Source organism: Dromiciops gliroides, chromosome 1 (genome assembly GCF_019393635.1).
Source record: "Dromiciops gliroides isolate mDroGli1 chromosome 1, mDroGli1.pri, whole genome shotgun sequence".
Lineage (NCBI taxonomy): Eukaryota > Metazoa > Chordata > Mammalia > Microbiotheria > Microbiotheriidae > Dromiciops > Dromiciops gliroides.
Window position 1 is genome coordinate 171,009,350 of NC_057861.1, and position 15,237 is coordinate 171,024,586.

Genomic DNA, 15,237 nt, shown 5'->3' on the forward strand with positions numbered 1-15,237 from the left:
TGTTACTTGTTATGGAGTAAGGCTTAATGCTTTATTTTTTCTTAAGCAGTTGAATTGATCAGGGGTGAACCTTCATGTCATCCACTGATTTATGGAATAAAGCTGATTTCTATGTCAAGGACTCATACCCAGATTACTTATGTGACTTACCCCCAGGATAACATCCACTACAAACACCGCCAAAGGGTCCAATACTGTCCATAGTCCCAAAGCAATGATTAACTTTGACAGGAAAGTTGGGGCTGAGGAAAACAGTTGCTGACAGCCCCATTTGATGATAGCCAAAAAAAGTATTAAAGCATTCAGGGCTAGTGGTCCTACTAGGACCATGGACAATTCTTCTCCTGTTCGAAGTAAAGAACTTGGGTAGCAAAGTTCAACAGTGTGAGGATAGAAGCAGAATCTAGAGATAAACAAAACAAACACACCTGTGACATGGAAGATATATATATACCAATTGTCGAATGTAGTAAACATTCTGAAGGCTCATGTTTTTAGTAATGCTTATTAACATAGCATTGTATAAACTGTTAGTAAAGAAAAATTACATGACAAGAATATCAGGTGAGGTGCTTTTTTGTAAAAGAGATAATGTGCGTATTTGTGATATGGTTCTTTTGTTGCTTTCAATATGATTTCAAAAGAAGCTTAAAACTCCTCAGTATTACCACTATTTTCCTCTGTAATAATAGTAGTTAGTCTGAAGTGTGACTGTAAATACTTTTCAAAGTATTTCCTTTCCTATCTGTCTCTGTCTCTGTCTCTGTCTCTCTGTCTGTCTGTCTGTCTCTCCTTATATGTCATGTATTTCAAGTTAAGAATGATTGTTTAGGCACTGATGCTATTAGACAACCAAAGCCCTTTTCTGTCCTGGAATCCTGACACAACATCTCCTGAGCCAGGAATTCTTAATTATTTGTGTATAATGGATCCCTTTGGTAGTCTGATGAAGTCTATAGACTCCTCAAAATAATGCTTTAAATGCATAAAATAAAATATATAGGACTACAAAGGAAAACAAAAGTTAGTGAAAAAAGATACATTTTCCCCAACCAAAGTCATAGATCCTCTGAATTGTGTCCATAGACCCCATGTTTAGAACCCCTGTATCAAGACCGTTTTCTACTTGTAGAACTATGATTCTAAAGCCTTAGTCATGAAGGCTACCTTATGAGGCCAAGAAGGAAAGTCCGAGTGTGTAGATTCAGTTAAGGAAGGGAATACACTAATATATTGGGAGTTAAGAAATTCAATAATGGCAGAGGGGATAGAGTTTTGTGTTGTTTAGTCATTTTCAGTCATGCCTAACTCTTCATGATCCCTTTTATTTTCTTACCAAAGATACTAGAGTGACTTGCCATTTCCTACTCCTGCTCATTTTTTTCTCTTGCAACAAATATTTATTTCATTTTTTCCAGTTACATGTAAGGGTAGTTTTCAACATTCATTTTCACAAGATATAGAGTTCCAAATTTTTCTTCCTCCCTCCCTCCCTTTCCTCCCCCCTCCACAAGACAGCAACCAGGTTATGTATGTACAATCCACAAGTGCTCTTTTTATCAGTTCTTTCTATGGAGGTGGATAGTAAGATTCATCATTAGTCCCTTGGGATTGTCTTGGATCATTGCTGAGAGTAGTTAAGTCATTCACAATTGCTCATTGAACAATACTGCTGTCATGATACACAATGTCCTCCCAGTTTTGCTTACTTCACTAAATCAGTTCATGAGTCTTGCCAGGTTTTTCTGGGATCATCCTGTTTGTCATTTTCTATAGCACAATACCATTCCACCACAATCATATACCACAGTTTCTTCCGTCAATCCTCAATTGATAGACGTTCCCTTGATTCTCAATTCTTAGCCCCCACATAGAGTTGCAATAAATATTTTTTGTACAATTCCCCCCCCTTTTCTCTCATGATTACTATTGTTAATTGTTTCCCTTCCATCCTATTCCCTTCCCCATGATATTTATTCTATTATCCATTTTCTTTCATCTTATCCCTCTTCAAAAGGGATTTGCTTCTGTCTATCCCTTTCCCCAATCTGCCCTCCTTTCTTTTGCCCCTCCCTCTTTATCCCCTTCCTCTCCTATTTTCCTGCAGGGTTAAAAAGATTACTCTACCCAATTGAGTGTGTATGTTATTCCCTCCTTGAGCTAATTCTGATGAGATTGAGGTCTTTGAGCCAATTCTGATGACTGTTAGGCTCATTTACTGCCCAATTTAAAAAGATTACTCCACCTAGTTGGGTGTGTGTCTTAATCCCTCCTTGAAGCAACTCTGATGAGTTTAAGGTCTTTGAGCCTTTTCTGATGAGTGTAAAGTTCACTTACTGCCCTGCTCCTCCCCCATCTCTTCCCCCACTCCATAAATCTTTTTCTGTTTCTTTCATGTAGCATTTTACCTATGCCCTTCCCCCTCCCCCAGTGCATTACCCTTACCCTTCATTTTAACCCTAAAGATGTCATCATGGGGCAGCTAAGTGACACAATGGACAGAGCATCCACCCTGGACCCAGGGGGATCCCAGGAAAAAAACCCGGCCTCAAACTTCCTTTTCATTTGGTCAGACACAAGACAGTCACCCACTGCATGACCCCAGGTATGTCCCCCAACTCCAATTTTTATGATTCTCTAGGGTCTTGTATTTGAAAGTCAACTTTGCCATTCAGTTCAGGTCTTTTCATAATGAATAACTGAAAGTCCTCTTTTTCATTAAAGTCCCATTTTTTCCTCTGAAAGATTATACTCAGTTTTGCTAGGTAGGTGATTCTTGGTTGTAATCCCAATTCCTTTGTGCTCTGCAATATCATATTCCATGTCCTCTCATCCTTTAATGTAGAAGCTGCTAGATCTTGTGCTATCCTGACTGGGGCTCCACAGTACTTGAATTCTCTCTTTTTGGTAGCTTGCAATATTTTCTCCTTGACCTCTGGTAGTTGGCTATAATAGTGCTAGGAGTTTTCCTTTGGGAAATCTCTTTCAGAAAGTAATTGGTGGATTCTTTCAATTTCTATTTTATCTTCTGCTTCTAGAATATCAGGGCAATTTTCCCTGACAATTTCCTGGAAGATGATGTCTAAGCTCTTTCCTTGATCATGGTTTTCAGGAAGACCAATAATTTTCAAATTATCTCTCTTGGATCTATTTTCCAGGTGAACATTTTTTCCATGAAGATATTTCACATTGCCCTCTATTTTTAAAATTCATTTGGATTTGCTTTATTGCATCTTGGTTTCTCATAAAGACACTAACTTCCATTTGTTTAATCCTAATTCTTAGGCAATTATTTGCGTCAGAGAGCTTTTGTACCTTCCCTTTCATTTGGCCAGTTTGGCTTTTCAAGCTGTTTACTTTTTTCTCATGTCTTCCCTGCATCACCCTCATTTCTCTTCCCATTTTTTCCTCTACCTCTCTAACTTTATCTTCAAAGTCCTTTTTGAGTGCCCCTATCACCTGAGACCAATTCATATTTTTCTTGGAAGCTTTATATATAGGGGCCCTGACATTGACATCTTCCTCTGAGGGTGCACCTCAATGTTCCTTGTCACTAAAGAAACTTTCTATGGTCCTCACCTTTCTCTGTCTGCTCATCTTGCCTTTCTTTTACTTGACTTTTAGCTCCTTAAAGTGGGGCACTGTTTCCAGGGTTCATTATCCCAAGCTTCAGGAGATCCCAGGTGGTATGATTTAAGGAGGAGCAGGTTCTTTACTTGCCTGCCCTGTTCCCTGGTCCATAGATGACCCCAGACCAACTTTCTAATCAGCCAGCTTTTTGGTTGTCAGCTCCGACGAGCTTGTGCCCCTCTCCCACCTGGGCCACTGCTACTCAAGCCTACCTCCTGGTTCCCAGCAGGGGTGAAAAACCCAAGTTCTTCCTCAGCACCAGGATAGATCCCTGTAATCTGTCCCCTGCCAAGGGCTCAACCCTCTCACCAGACTGTGAGCTTAGTTCCAGATGACACTGGTGCTTCAGCTGATTCAGAAGCTCTGGAAGTCTTCTTCTCTGGTGAGGCCTTTCTGGGAATGGATCTATCTCAGGGTGACTGTGGGGTTGGGCTCCATTACTGTCTCAGCACAGCAGCTCCCTCCTTCTGCCGTTCCAAGCTGTTCTTGATTAGAAGATGATTTCAGCACTACTCCTCATTTTAAAGATGAAGAAACTGAGGCAAATAGGTTTAAGTGACGAGTCAAAAGCTAGTAAGTTTCTGAGGTTGGCTTTAGAACTCAGGCCTTCCTTATTCTAGACCCAGTGCTCTATCCACTGTACCACCCAGCTGCCCCATATCTAGAACACAGTAGAGAATATCCTACAGTTAAAAAAGACTTTATGTATAGTTAGAGGAATGTTGGACTAAGATGTTTGCTAAAGTATCAAGATTGATTCCACTTTAGTTTTCTAGTATAGGTGTTGTCTGTGTGTGTGTGTGTGTGTGTGTGTGTGTGTGAGTGTTCTTTTTTCTGTCCAAGGTACTGATTTCTAAGCCCCTCCCCATCCCCCCAGTGCTAACATTCTATGATGGTATGATTCATATGGCAGTACCATCTTGGTGCTGAGGAGTTCCTAGTTTTAAAGAGTAGAACTCTAAAACTACAAAGTCAATTCATATATGAGAATAGTAGAATACAAATGAGAAGAAGAAGTCAATTCATATATGAGAATAGTAATTGCTTCTTTATTATTAGACAGGGATATAGAATTTGGGATAGGGTAGAAAGAAGGATAGATTATTCAAGTGGATATGTCTGTTGCCTAGAGATGAAACAGGATACGAAAACAGAGGAACCATAAATGGAAGGAAAGAATCTGAAGACACTTGCCAACAAGCCAATATTGGCTACAGGACCAGTGTGTCATGCTCAGTATTTTGGGAAAAACACAATGAAAGAACCTTGGTTTGAGTATTAGCTCTGTTTTTTTATTAGTTGTATGACCTTGAGTTTGTCAGTTGGCCTTTAACTACTCTTTGAAATTTTATCTAGCTATAACATGCTGTTTTATCTTGTTATTGTTTGTCCTTTATTCTTGAAGAAGACCTTGACATCTGTGTGATGTCATGACAAGGTCATCAACCCCGCTTTCTTCTTCAGAGCCATCTGGGTCCAGTGGCAAGATATACATCAAGATGACTGAAGATAGCCTCAGCTCTTTTAAGGAAATTGGTGCTAAGTGCCTTGCCCAGGATCATACATCTAGTAAGTGTCTGAGGTAAGATTTGAGCTCAGGTTCTCCTAACTTCAGGGCCAGTGCTTTATCCATTTTGAGACCTAGCTATGAATAAGTACAAGCATATTCCCTCAAATTTCTTCTCAGAGATCCAATTCATAGAATATTTTGAACCCAATGAACCCAAGGAGCCCAATGAGCCCAATGAGGAAGAGCAAACCATTTCTGTTCTCTCCCTCCCACCATTCTAACATAACCACCAGGTTTATAGTAGAAGTTTCTATAGCATATGAAAAAGAGATATTTTAGACCTAGAAGGGAGCTTAGACTTTATCTAATCCAAAATTCATAGGTACTGATTGACATATTAAGCAGGTATAAGATTCTTTATGATTGAAGTCTTTTTGTAATCAACAAGCACGATAATGAGAAAATTTGAAATATGGCTCCTGACCTAACAGCTTTTCCACTAAAATTACATTTTTAAAGTTTTAGATCAAGAGATGAAAAGTACTTTATGGGTCATTTAAAACAACCCCTTCATCTTACAGATTTGGGTTTCAGTACACAGAGAGTTGGAATGTCTGGTCAAAAGTCACACAGGTAAGGTAAGCAACAGCCTCAATATTCAAATCCAGATTCTCTGATTCAGGACCCAGAAAACCCCATCCATTGGACCAAAGCCTCATGCAGACTGAAGGGGATCATAGGCACTCAAAGATTATTCTGGTGAGTACAAACTCTGCAAGGTTATGCCAATCTGGAAAGGCTTTGAGTATTTGACCTCAGGAATGACTGTCCTCTGAAAAATAGCCTAATTAAGCTTAGAACAAGCTGTTTCTTCACTGCCTATAGGAGCATGCATGCATGTATGTATACTATACACAGATATGTGTGTATGTATACATACATATATGTATGTACATACATATGTATGTATGTATATATGTATGTATGTATTGCTTGAGGAACATTTGTTCAGCAATCAAATGGGTGAATTTCAAGTACTAGGTTCCATAGCCAAGAGGTTTCTCATCTTTGTTTTATCCCATATTTTCTTAGAAAACCCCATCAGGTTTTGTGAAATTGTCACAAGTGAGAAGTATGACAGTGGGAAGATTACTTTCTTACTTAGAAACTTGGTCATTCAGGTAAGAAGTCAATTCATTAAAATAAAAAAAAGTTGTTGCAGGTAACAAGATTATTCAGAGGCATGAAATTAAAATGAGTTCATATAAAACTCAGTAAATTCTATTGGTAAATGGAATTTTAAGTAGACCATCTTATGGCAAACAAACCATCACCACCAGCACCACCACTACCACCACCACCACCAACAAAACAGTTCTTTCTGAAGTGGGAAATGGAAAGAAAATGATCATTTTCTGCATAGTTTTAGGGTAGGTAGGCTTTTTTTTTTTACATATCCTCTAGCTAAATTTTTCTTTTAAAACTCTATGGGATGCATGCCAGCAACAAATAACCTCTTATTACTCAGCTGATCTAAAAGGGACAACTTGAAATAACACCAGTACTGATCCAGAGCCAAGCCCAAGTCCCAGTAATTCAAATAGCCACTGCCCCAGGCATGAGTCCCCTCTTGTGATGAGAGGTCAAACTAAATGACATATCTCCCTCCCTTGGTTCTGCCATCTGAATCCCAAACCCTTTTAATGCCACTTCACAGATGAGCCTGTTTGTGTGCATTAATATTGCTCCAATCAGCTATTTCCTAAGTGAGTCTTCATTTTATCCCCTCCTTTGTCTCTCCTTCTAACGAGCTGAATGCTTTGTCCTCCCTTAGTGACTAGGGTGATTTTTTTCAAAAGGTACTGCCAGTACTACTCTTTAAAACAACTATTATTAACTGTTAAAAGTATCCTACAGCTGGTATTTTGATTTTACATCTACCCTTTCTGGACTAGCATGAGAAACATATCTCACTTAAAGATAAATGCTGAATGATGGATTGGCATGTTGTTACTTGTATGCAAACCACAGACTGAGGACTGAATGGCTGGAGTTGTGACAGGATCAACACAGTGCTCTTGGAAGTGACTTTTAATGATCATTGGAACCATTTTCCCCCAAAGTTTTTGTATGCAGCTTTTGTGTTACTTTTAATATCTTAGAAAATTAACCCATCATCTGGAATTGGAACAAGTCTGGAAGAAATAGAGTTAACACACATTTAGTCCATCTGTCATAACCACAGGGCCATGATTTGAAAACCTATGAGTTAAATTCAATCCCTTGCTGTATTTTAACCAACATGGGTGCCAAACATCAGGCTCTTGATTGTAAAATTTATTAGCTATTCCACAAAATTTTAAGTGCATATTAAGTACAAAATCACCAATGCAAAACAAAATCCTATCCTATCTTTCCTCATCCTAAACCATATTTCTTTTTATATAACTCAGGACTGAAGATGGAAGAAAGTAGCATGATGAGTCATTAATTACCTCATAGTCATATATCCAAAAGCTGTTTTAAGTTTTGTACCCTAACTAGGTAGGTGACCTTGAGTAAATTATTCTAATTCCCCTAAGCTTCATGAATTAGCTTTAAAATGAGGTTGCTACATCAAGATAATCTCTGAAATTCATTCTAGCACTAAAATTTTGTGATTCTAAGATATTTTGACCCTGGTTTGCAGTCCCTTGTCATGCGCTCATCTGTGCTACATTGGCAATCCTCTTTTTCTTTTCACTTTTCCTTTTTCTTCTTTGTATTCCCAGATACTATCACATCCAGCATGTAATAGATATATAATAAATTCTAGCTGAATGGAAACTGTCTTCTTTTTTCTTATGTATCCAACTAGATTGTATAAATTATAGTTAATTGGAAAGCAGGAATAATTTTCACATATTTTTACTCTTAGTACCTAGAACAGGGCCTTGTGTGTAGAACGCACATGACACATAATATGTGTTTCTTGATGAGGAGGATATTTATGTGTAGTCATTCTGTAGGCCTCATAAAATTATTTTATATAGATAGTAAAGTATATAATTGCTTATTGTTATTCTTATAGATATATACATACACATTAATATGTCTAAGTTTTTTCATATTTTTAATATCTTCTGATTCCAAAATAAATTTCCTCTCTCTATATATTTAGAATATTTCCATTTCTTTCCCCATCTTAGGTCTATAATTTTATAGTTTTCTGGGTGAGATCCATAAGCACAGAAAATAGTTTATCTTAAACATTCACACACAGAAACACAAATGGATAAAGAATGTCTCTTATAACCAAAAAAAAAAAAAGAATGTCTCTTATAGAGCTTATTTAGCAGTTTGTATGTGTGTAGACACATACTTAGATTCCTATATATGTGAGTTTGTATGCATGTATGTATGCATGTCTGTCTATCTATATGAATATGTGTATGTGTGTGCATGTACATATACCAGAGAAAAGCTACAAAGTAGACAATAGGGTAGGAAGAAATAGACAGGAAAAGGAAAGTAGGCTGGATGCCTTTTGGTAAATTATAAAGGTCCTTGAATGACTCAATTTCCCCCTATTTTAAATGCAAAATTCTACTCATAATTTCATATGACTGAAAATCATAAAATACTATAGTCTCTGAGAAATTAAAAATTAATTCTACTAAGAAAGCAATGGAATGGTTTAGTGTACAATGGGTGTGAGCATGCAATGACATTACAAACAAGGTTCAGTAAAAAATAACCAAAATAAAGATACTGTCAAAAAAGTCTATGTTAAAAATAAAATATGTCATCCAACAAAAGAACCACATTCTGTTCCTTTCCCAGTACTTGAAATTTTTCTAGTTCATTCTATTCTTGCAGAGCCTGGGATCCACTATGATAACCTTCAGGGTCACCTCACCATGAGTTATTAAAGTGGCATGCTAGTAGAGGAGAAAAATTAATTAAATATATTTAATTACTTTAATTAAGATTTCACATTGATTCCAGGTGTCACTGCAGGAAATCTTGACTGAACATGGGTCCCTGTTATGAAATTAAAATGTGTCTGTTCTGTGCTTATGTGTTGTATCATTAGGAGATTCTAAGAGTAAATTAATCCATTCATTCATTTATCCAAGAAACATTTATTTAGTGTCTTCTGTGTGCAAATAAAAAGCAAAAGGAGCAAGGACTTTTGGAAGGGCATCTATAACCATATCTTCTATAGCCTTGCCAATCTTGACTATATCATGGACATTCTTGCTTCAAATCCATTATTCCTCTTCACCTGGAGACTTCTCCCCTTTCCTCTTTTCCTATCTGTTCAATTTTTCTAGATTGAGATAGATTTCTAAAATGTCTTATCTGATTATCCCAGCCCTCAGTGTCACCTGGGATGGTGTGTTACACTATTTATTGCCTGGACTCTATATTGTATTTGTATTGGCTTGTATTTTGTTTTTGTAATTTTCTGTCTCTTCAAGATTCAATAAATGAATCTATCATGTTGTACCTCTTTGAACTCTGTGTAGCCACATCTCCATCAAAGTAGCCTGTATACAAAAGGTGCTCAATAAATGGTTAATGATCATGATCAGTCATGATTCATATATCTTTTATTCATGTCAGTTAAGCTTCATTGATATACCTAAATCTCATTTTTGGACTCCATCTTTTATCATAGCTAAGCTTATACATTTGCAGACTAGCTGAAATATTTTATAGCGCATTTCTCGCTCTATCATGAGGTTTTCCACGTAGGCTATGATATCAAAATATGATTTCCAAACAATGTTATGCTAAAATGCCACAAAAATTATAGAGTAATAAATGTTCCTGCTGATGATGGGTTAAATAAGCTAATGTATAGAAAGCATTCTTCAAAGTCAAAAGTTTCATATAAACATTAACAGTGATGATTATTATCATTATTGTTCAACTCATTCTTTTCATCCTTTTTAATGGAATTTTGCTAGAAATAGCCATGCAACAAGTTGCTATCATGTTACTATTCTCTTGTATTTAATGTTCTACAGACCATTGCACAGGTAGATAACATAACTGCTTTATGTAATTTAAGAAAACCATTGAGATGTAAGCTCATCTTCTGTAGGTTGGCTGAAAACCTGGGACAATTCCAGTAGCACACAGGATGGCAAGCATGTACCTTATTCTATTCCAACATGACATTGTTTTTTTAGGCTGCCTCTATTTTGAAAGCTTTTTATTTTGTGCAACTAGGGAAACATGAGTATTTGTCATGGCATTATTTTTAAAATGTGTTTTTTAATTTTTATGGATTATTTTAGAATAATTATGGGCAAGAATACTATCTATGATAATGATCCAGGTCTCATATGGTCTCTCAAGGATATATTGAGGCCTATCTGTCCTTGTAGTGTAAGGAACAAGGTGCTGTTTGATTACTGTAGACACTATTTTATCTTTCTTGATATTTAGTAGGTACTATTTTTTTTTTTTGCTAGTATGAGATTTTGCTGCCTTTCTAAAATTTCTTTGAATAATTTATCTCATTCACTAAGTCTGGGCTTCATAATAACAAGCTGTATGTAATTTCTGGTGGCAATGACCTTGTTCTAAATCACCATTATAAACATATTTCCACATACAAATCTGCATGAATTAGCTATATGTTTGGCAATACTTTGACAAAATCTCATTGGTTGAGTTCATCTAAATATTTTTCATGAAGGGCCTTTTAATACCAGACATGAACCTTAGCCATTTCACATGTTCTATACAGAAGTAAATTATTTTTGTTACATTTCACAAATTTAATTGTGTGTCTATTTAGTAATGTCTGCCTGTTCTGAAATTATTTCTTTATGACTCTTACTTATTGATCCACTAGTCTTTAACGTGTTTTTATCATCATTGGCATCATCATCATCATCTTCTCTATTCAATAAATTTCAGAAAGAAATTATTTGGGGACATTACTACCGTGATATTGTTCTATTTAATATTCTTCAGAATACTATGGTGCTATATAAAATTGGTGTTTTTGTAGGTACATAAAAGTATTAGTATATAAGTTAATCTCCCATCATTTCATTAAAAATATACTCAACACAATTTTACTATACATGATGGCAAGAATTATATATAATTTATCTGATTCTCATTTCATTTTAATCTCTTCTGCTTTGTCTCTATATTTTGAAGACTGTAATTTCACAGAGCACGGAAATTAAACATATTTGGCATGGTTAACAACTACTAAAATTCTATTCTTAAGGTTTAAAGATCAATCATATGTCCAAGTAATTGTGGGCAACAGTTTAAGCTGGAACAATGGTGTAATTTGAAAAAAAAGATCAAGTTTTCTAGGATATTGCAGGTATATTTTTTTTAATATGTAGATTGACCATCCATCAGTCCATGAAATACAGAGAGCTTCTTTTCTATAAATCTAGTGACAGAAGGTCATGCTGTGCTAGGCATTCAATAAACAACTAAATTTTTTTAGCCTAAAGCAATATGTTATACAATTTCTTTCATTTCCTTATTTCTCTTTAAAATTAATCCTTCCATAATTTCTGGCCATGATGCCCTAATACATGAATTGTTGCCATAAACCCCTCTCTTTATATAAACAAATAAGAATGACTGTCATTTGTTCTGTGTTCCTTTGTGACATATTTTTGGCAGAATTCATTCTAATGTCACCCATGTAGGGCCTTTTGATTCCATTCTTGGATTTGAGCCATTTCATACCTTCCATAAGTAAAATAGTTACATTTAAACAAATTCAATGTCATATACCTGAATTCAGTCCAGACTATTGTTCAGTGAAGTGATTCCTGCTTGTCCCAAAAGTAATTCTATGTGGTATTGATCTCTTAATATGTCCTCTAAGAATGTCTTATCAATCCCCTTCCTTATTTTGGCAGAAAACATGATATTTCTATATCTGCCTTAGGGTTAGAGATCCTATAATGATGGAGTTCAGGGAAGACAATGACCTGAACTGAAAGAATAGAAAGGGAGCAAGTCTGACTGATAGCTGGGAACATGACCTAGAATTTCAGCTCACTTTTAGACTCCACTTAACTATCATATTTAAGTGGATAGAGTAACACAATATTCAATATTTATATAGACCATTTTCATAATTCTGTATGCACAGAACAATTTAATAGGAGAAGTAAAAGAGATAGAACTAGGAAGGGTTTCTACTTCAGTAAATCAGCACGGACATGATGTACCTGAGAATTTCACTTCTCTGTATGTTAATGTGTTCTTTTAGTATACCTTCAAATCCAGAAAAGCAATGAAGAATGTCTTTTATACATTGACATTCTTCCTTAAAGTTGTTCCATGAACCTTTGAATGTGTTGCCAAGGTGCATTGGGGTACAAGTATATGCCAAACAATTGGGGAATGGATCTATGATGACTCCATGTTTCAAGGTCAGCAAAACATATATCACTGATATGACTTTCTAGGTAGGACTACTTCATTGCCTTCATTTCAGATAGGATAGGGTTTAGAAGTCTGGCAAGATAGATCTATATGTAAATATTCTTTGTTCTTCTAGATGTCCCATCCTTTTTCAAAATCACCATGTAAAATATATTGTAATATACAATTATGTTATATCATTACAATATGATTGTATTATATTTTACATGGAGGCATATATAGTTTTCCATGAAAAAAATTTATCAATAACAAAAGACATTCTTTTATATAAAGACTTAAAGTTGTTTGCAGCCTCCTTAATTGAAAATATACACACATCCTTATTTGTATCTGTACCATCTACATTTGGGAAAATGAATTTTGCTTGTATTGATATCTATCTCTTTGTCAATCTACACTGTCTGTAGAATAATTTTTATGGAGAGATAACCTTTAAAGTGTCATCTTTTTACAAAGCATAATGGCCCAGAAAGCTGTCTGTGCATGGGTTAGGTAATACTTTGAATTCAATCACTTTGCAGAAGAAGCAATCTTTGCTACTCTTAGTAGAGGTGATAAATCAGACTTATATTACTTGTAAAATACTTATGCCTAAGTTACTCTGGTAAAATAAAGAGAAAATAAGATGAAAAAAATGTTGTTCAATTCCTTTTTGGGTTTCTGCTCAAATATTAGAACAGATTTTCTTCAGAGCACTAAATTTTAAATAAATATTGATGCCACATATGTCTTCATGTGGAAATACCTACAAAATGGGGATAGAGCTATAAGAAGAAATTTTTGTTGTTACATAAGGACATTTTTTCCTCTCAAGTCACACATATTTTAGGGCTGTATCTCAAATGGAAGAGAGGAGCTCTTTACATATTTTCATTTTGCCTAATGAGATGAAAATACTCTCATTTGACTTTCTAGGAAAAAGTACTCACTTTGTAACAGGAATTGAGATGACCTGGAGAAAAAGCCACTGGCTACAGTAATGCAAGTAGAGCCTCACAAACCAGATGAAAGCTAGCAGCAATATAATACACCAAAACTTCTGGCTTTGCCACTTTGCTACTTGAAGCTCAGTCAATATTACCACCTGCAGAAAATGGAATTGCTTGAAGAATCTTCTGGGTTGCTTCACTTGGGAAACAGAAGAGGAACTGAAAATGTACAAAGAAGCAACATCAGGAAACTACTGCATACAACAGAGAAATAAACAGTACCTATGAGAATGTGGGGGTAGGCAGGCTGTGGGTGTTTTTTATTAGCTTTCTTAGGTTTTTTTATTCCCTTTCTTCTGGATATTTTCACTTTCTCCTCCACTACCCAATGAACCACTTCTTATAAGAAAGAGGGGGAAGGTACTTTATCAAAGCCTAGCAAAACACCCACAAAAGATAATTATATGCAATGGTACATATTCATAGTTCCCTACTTCTGTAAAGAAGGTAGGGAAATTCTTCTATGGGATTAGGCTTGGACATTATAATCACACAGGGTTATGTTTCAGGTTTGTTTCTAAGTTGTTTCAGTCAGCACTCTTGGGAAATTATATTGGTTAAATTATATTTTTTACTATTTTAATTATTTGATTTATAAATATAATACACTACCTTTAAAGTATTCTTTACTTATGTAGATAAAAGTAATCTCTAATGTACTCATGCCAAATAAACAGCCTCTTTAGAGAAGGATGGGACAAAAAAATATATGAAAGGACAGTGAATTATCCCCAATACATTACTAGTGGGATAATTGATACATAGAAGGATTAAGATACTTACCAATAAGTAAACCCTCCCTCTCAAGTAGAGAGGAACTAAAATAGTTTAGATATAGTTTACAAATTTACATCAAATGATTTTGACTAACTCAAAGGAATTATTCTTCTGCTACCTCCTTTAAACCACCAAATGTCATGAGCTCAGGTAATGGCTGAGCACAAAGGAAAAGATTTCCCCATAACTGACAGCTTTCAGTATGAAATGCTAGCTTCTATCTTAGCACCCATGACCATCTGTACTTCCATTCAGGAAAGAAACATTTTTAAGTAGCTCCTTTGTGCCAGGCACCACGTTAGGTGTTGGAGATACAAAGACAAATAGAAAACAATTCTTGCCTTCCTTGAAGGAGCTTAGATTTTTCTGCTAGAAGGGGAAAAGAAAAGAAAAAACACCACGTGCAAACATTGTCAATCTCTTAATTCTGGCTAGATGGCATTGAACTAGGCACTGGGTGTGCCTTTACTGGCTCCATCTGGGTTTTGGCTATTCTTTCCCAAAGGTGTATAGCAGTATCTTGCTGGAAGTCAGATGCCATTACTGTTGTCCACATGTTTTTCAATTAAACAAATGAGTAATGGTTAAACAGGAAACAGGCACCCATGAGGCTTTGGTTTATATATCTTAATACATTCAAAGATCTAAAGTCCCTTATACAACACTCCCCAAAAAGCTAACAGCATTTACCATCATGTCAAATAAATCCCAGAACTTCTTACACTGCTAAAGTGAAGTACTCTATTCTATGTGTGATCTCCTCTTCGGTTAATTATTCCAGAACTGCTAGGTCTCTTCAAAGGCCGAGGAAAATCAAATGCAGACTTAGCATTATGTTGTTTGAAAGAAACTGGAAAATCATAGATGATCCAAAACAGAAAAGACAGTAGCTTCTTTATTTGGAAA

General features: G+C 35.7%; 1 protein-coding gene across 1 annotated transcript in view; it reads right to left on the reverse strand.

Annotated features, from left to right (window-relative positions):
• Positions 1-15,237, reverse strand: part of LOC122746851 — a gene marked incomplete at its 5' end in the record, with an annotated part of 468,374 nt that overhangs the window by 140,426 nt on the left and 312,711 nt on the right. Inside the window, 2 exons of the mRNA XM_043992893.1 lie at positions 151-403; positions 13,495-13,713. Of these exons, the coding sequence (XP_043848828.1) occupies positions 151-403; positions 13,495-13,713 (472 nt within the window). The remainder of the gene's footprint in view (positions 1-150; positions 404-13,494; positions 13,714-15,237) is intronic.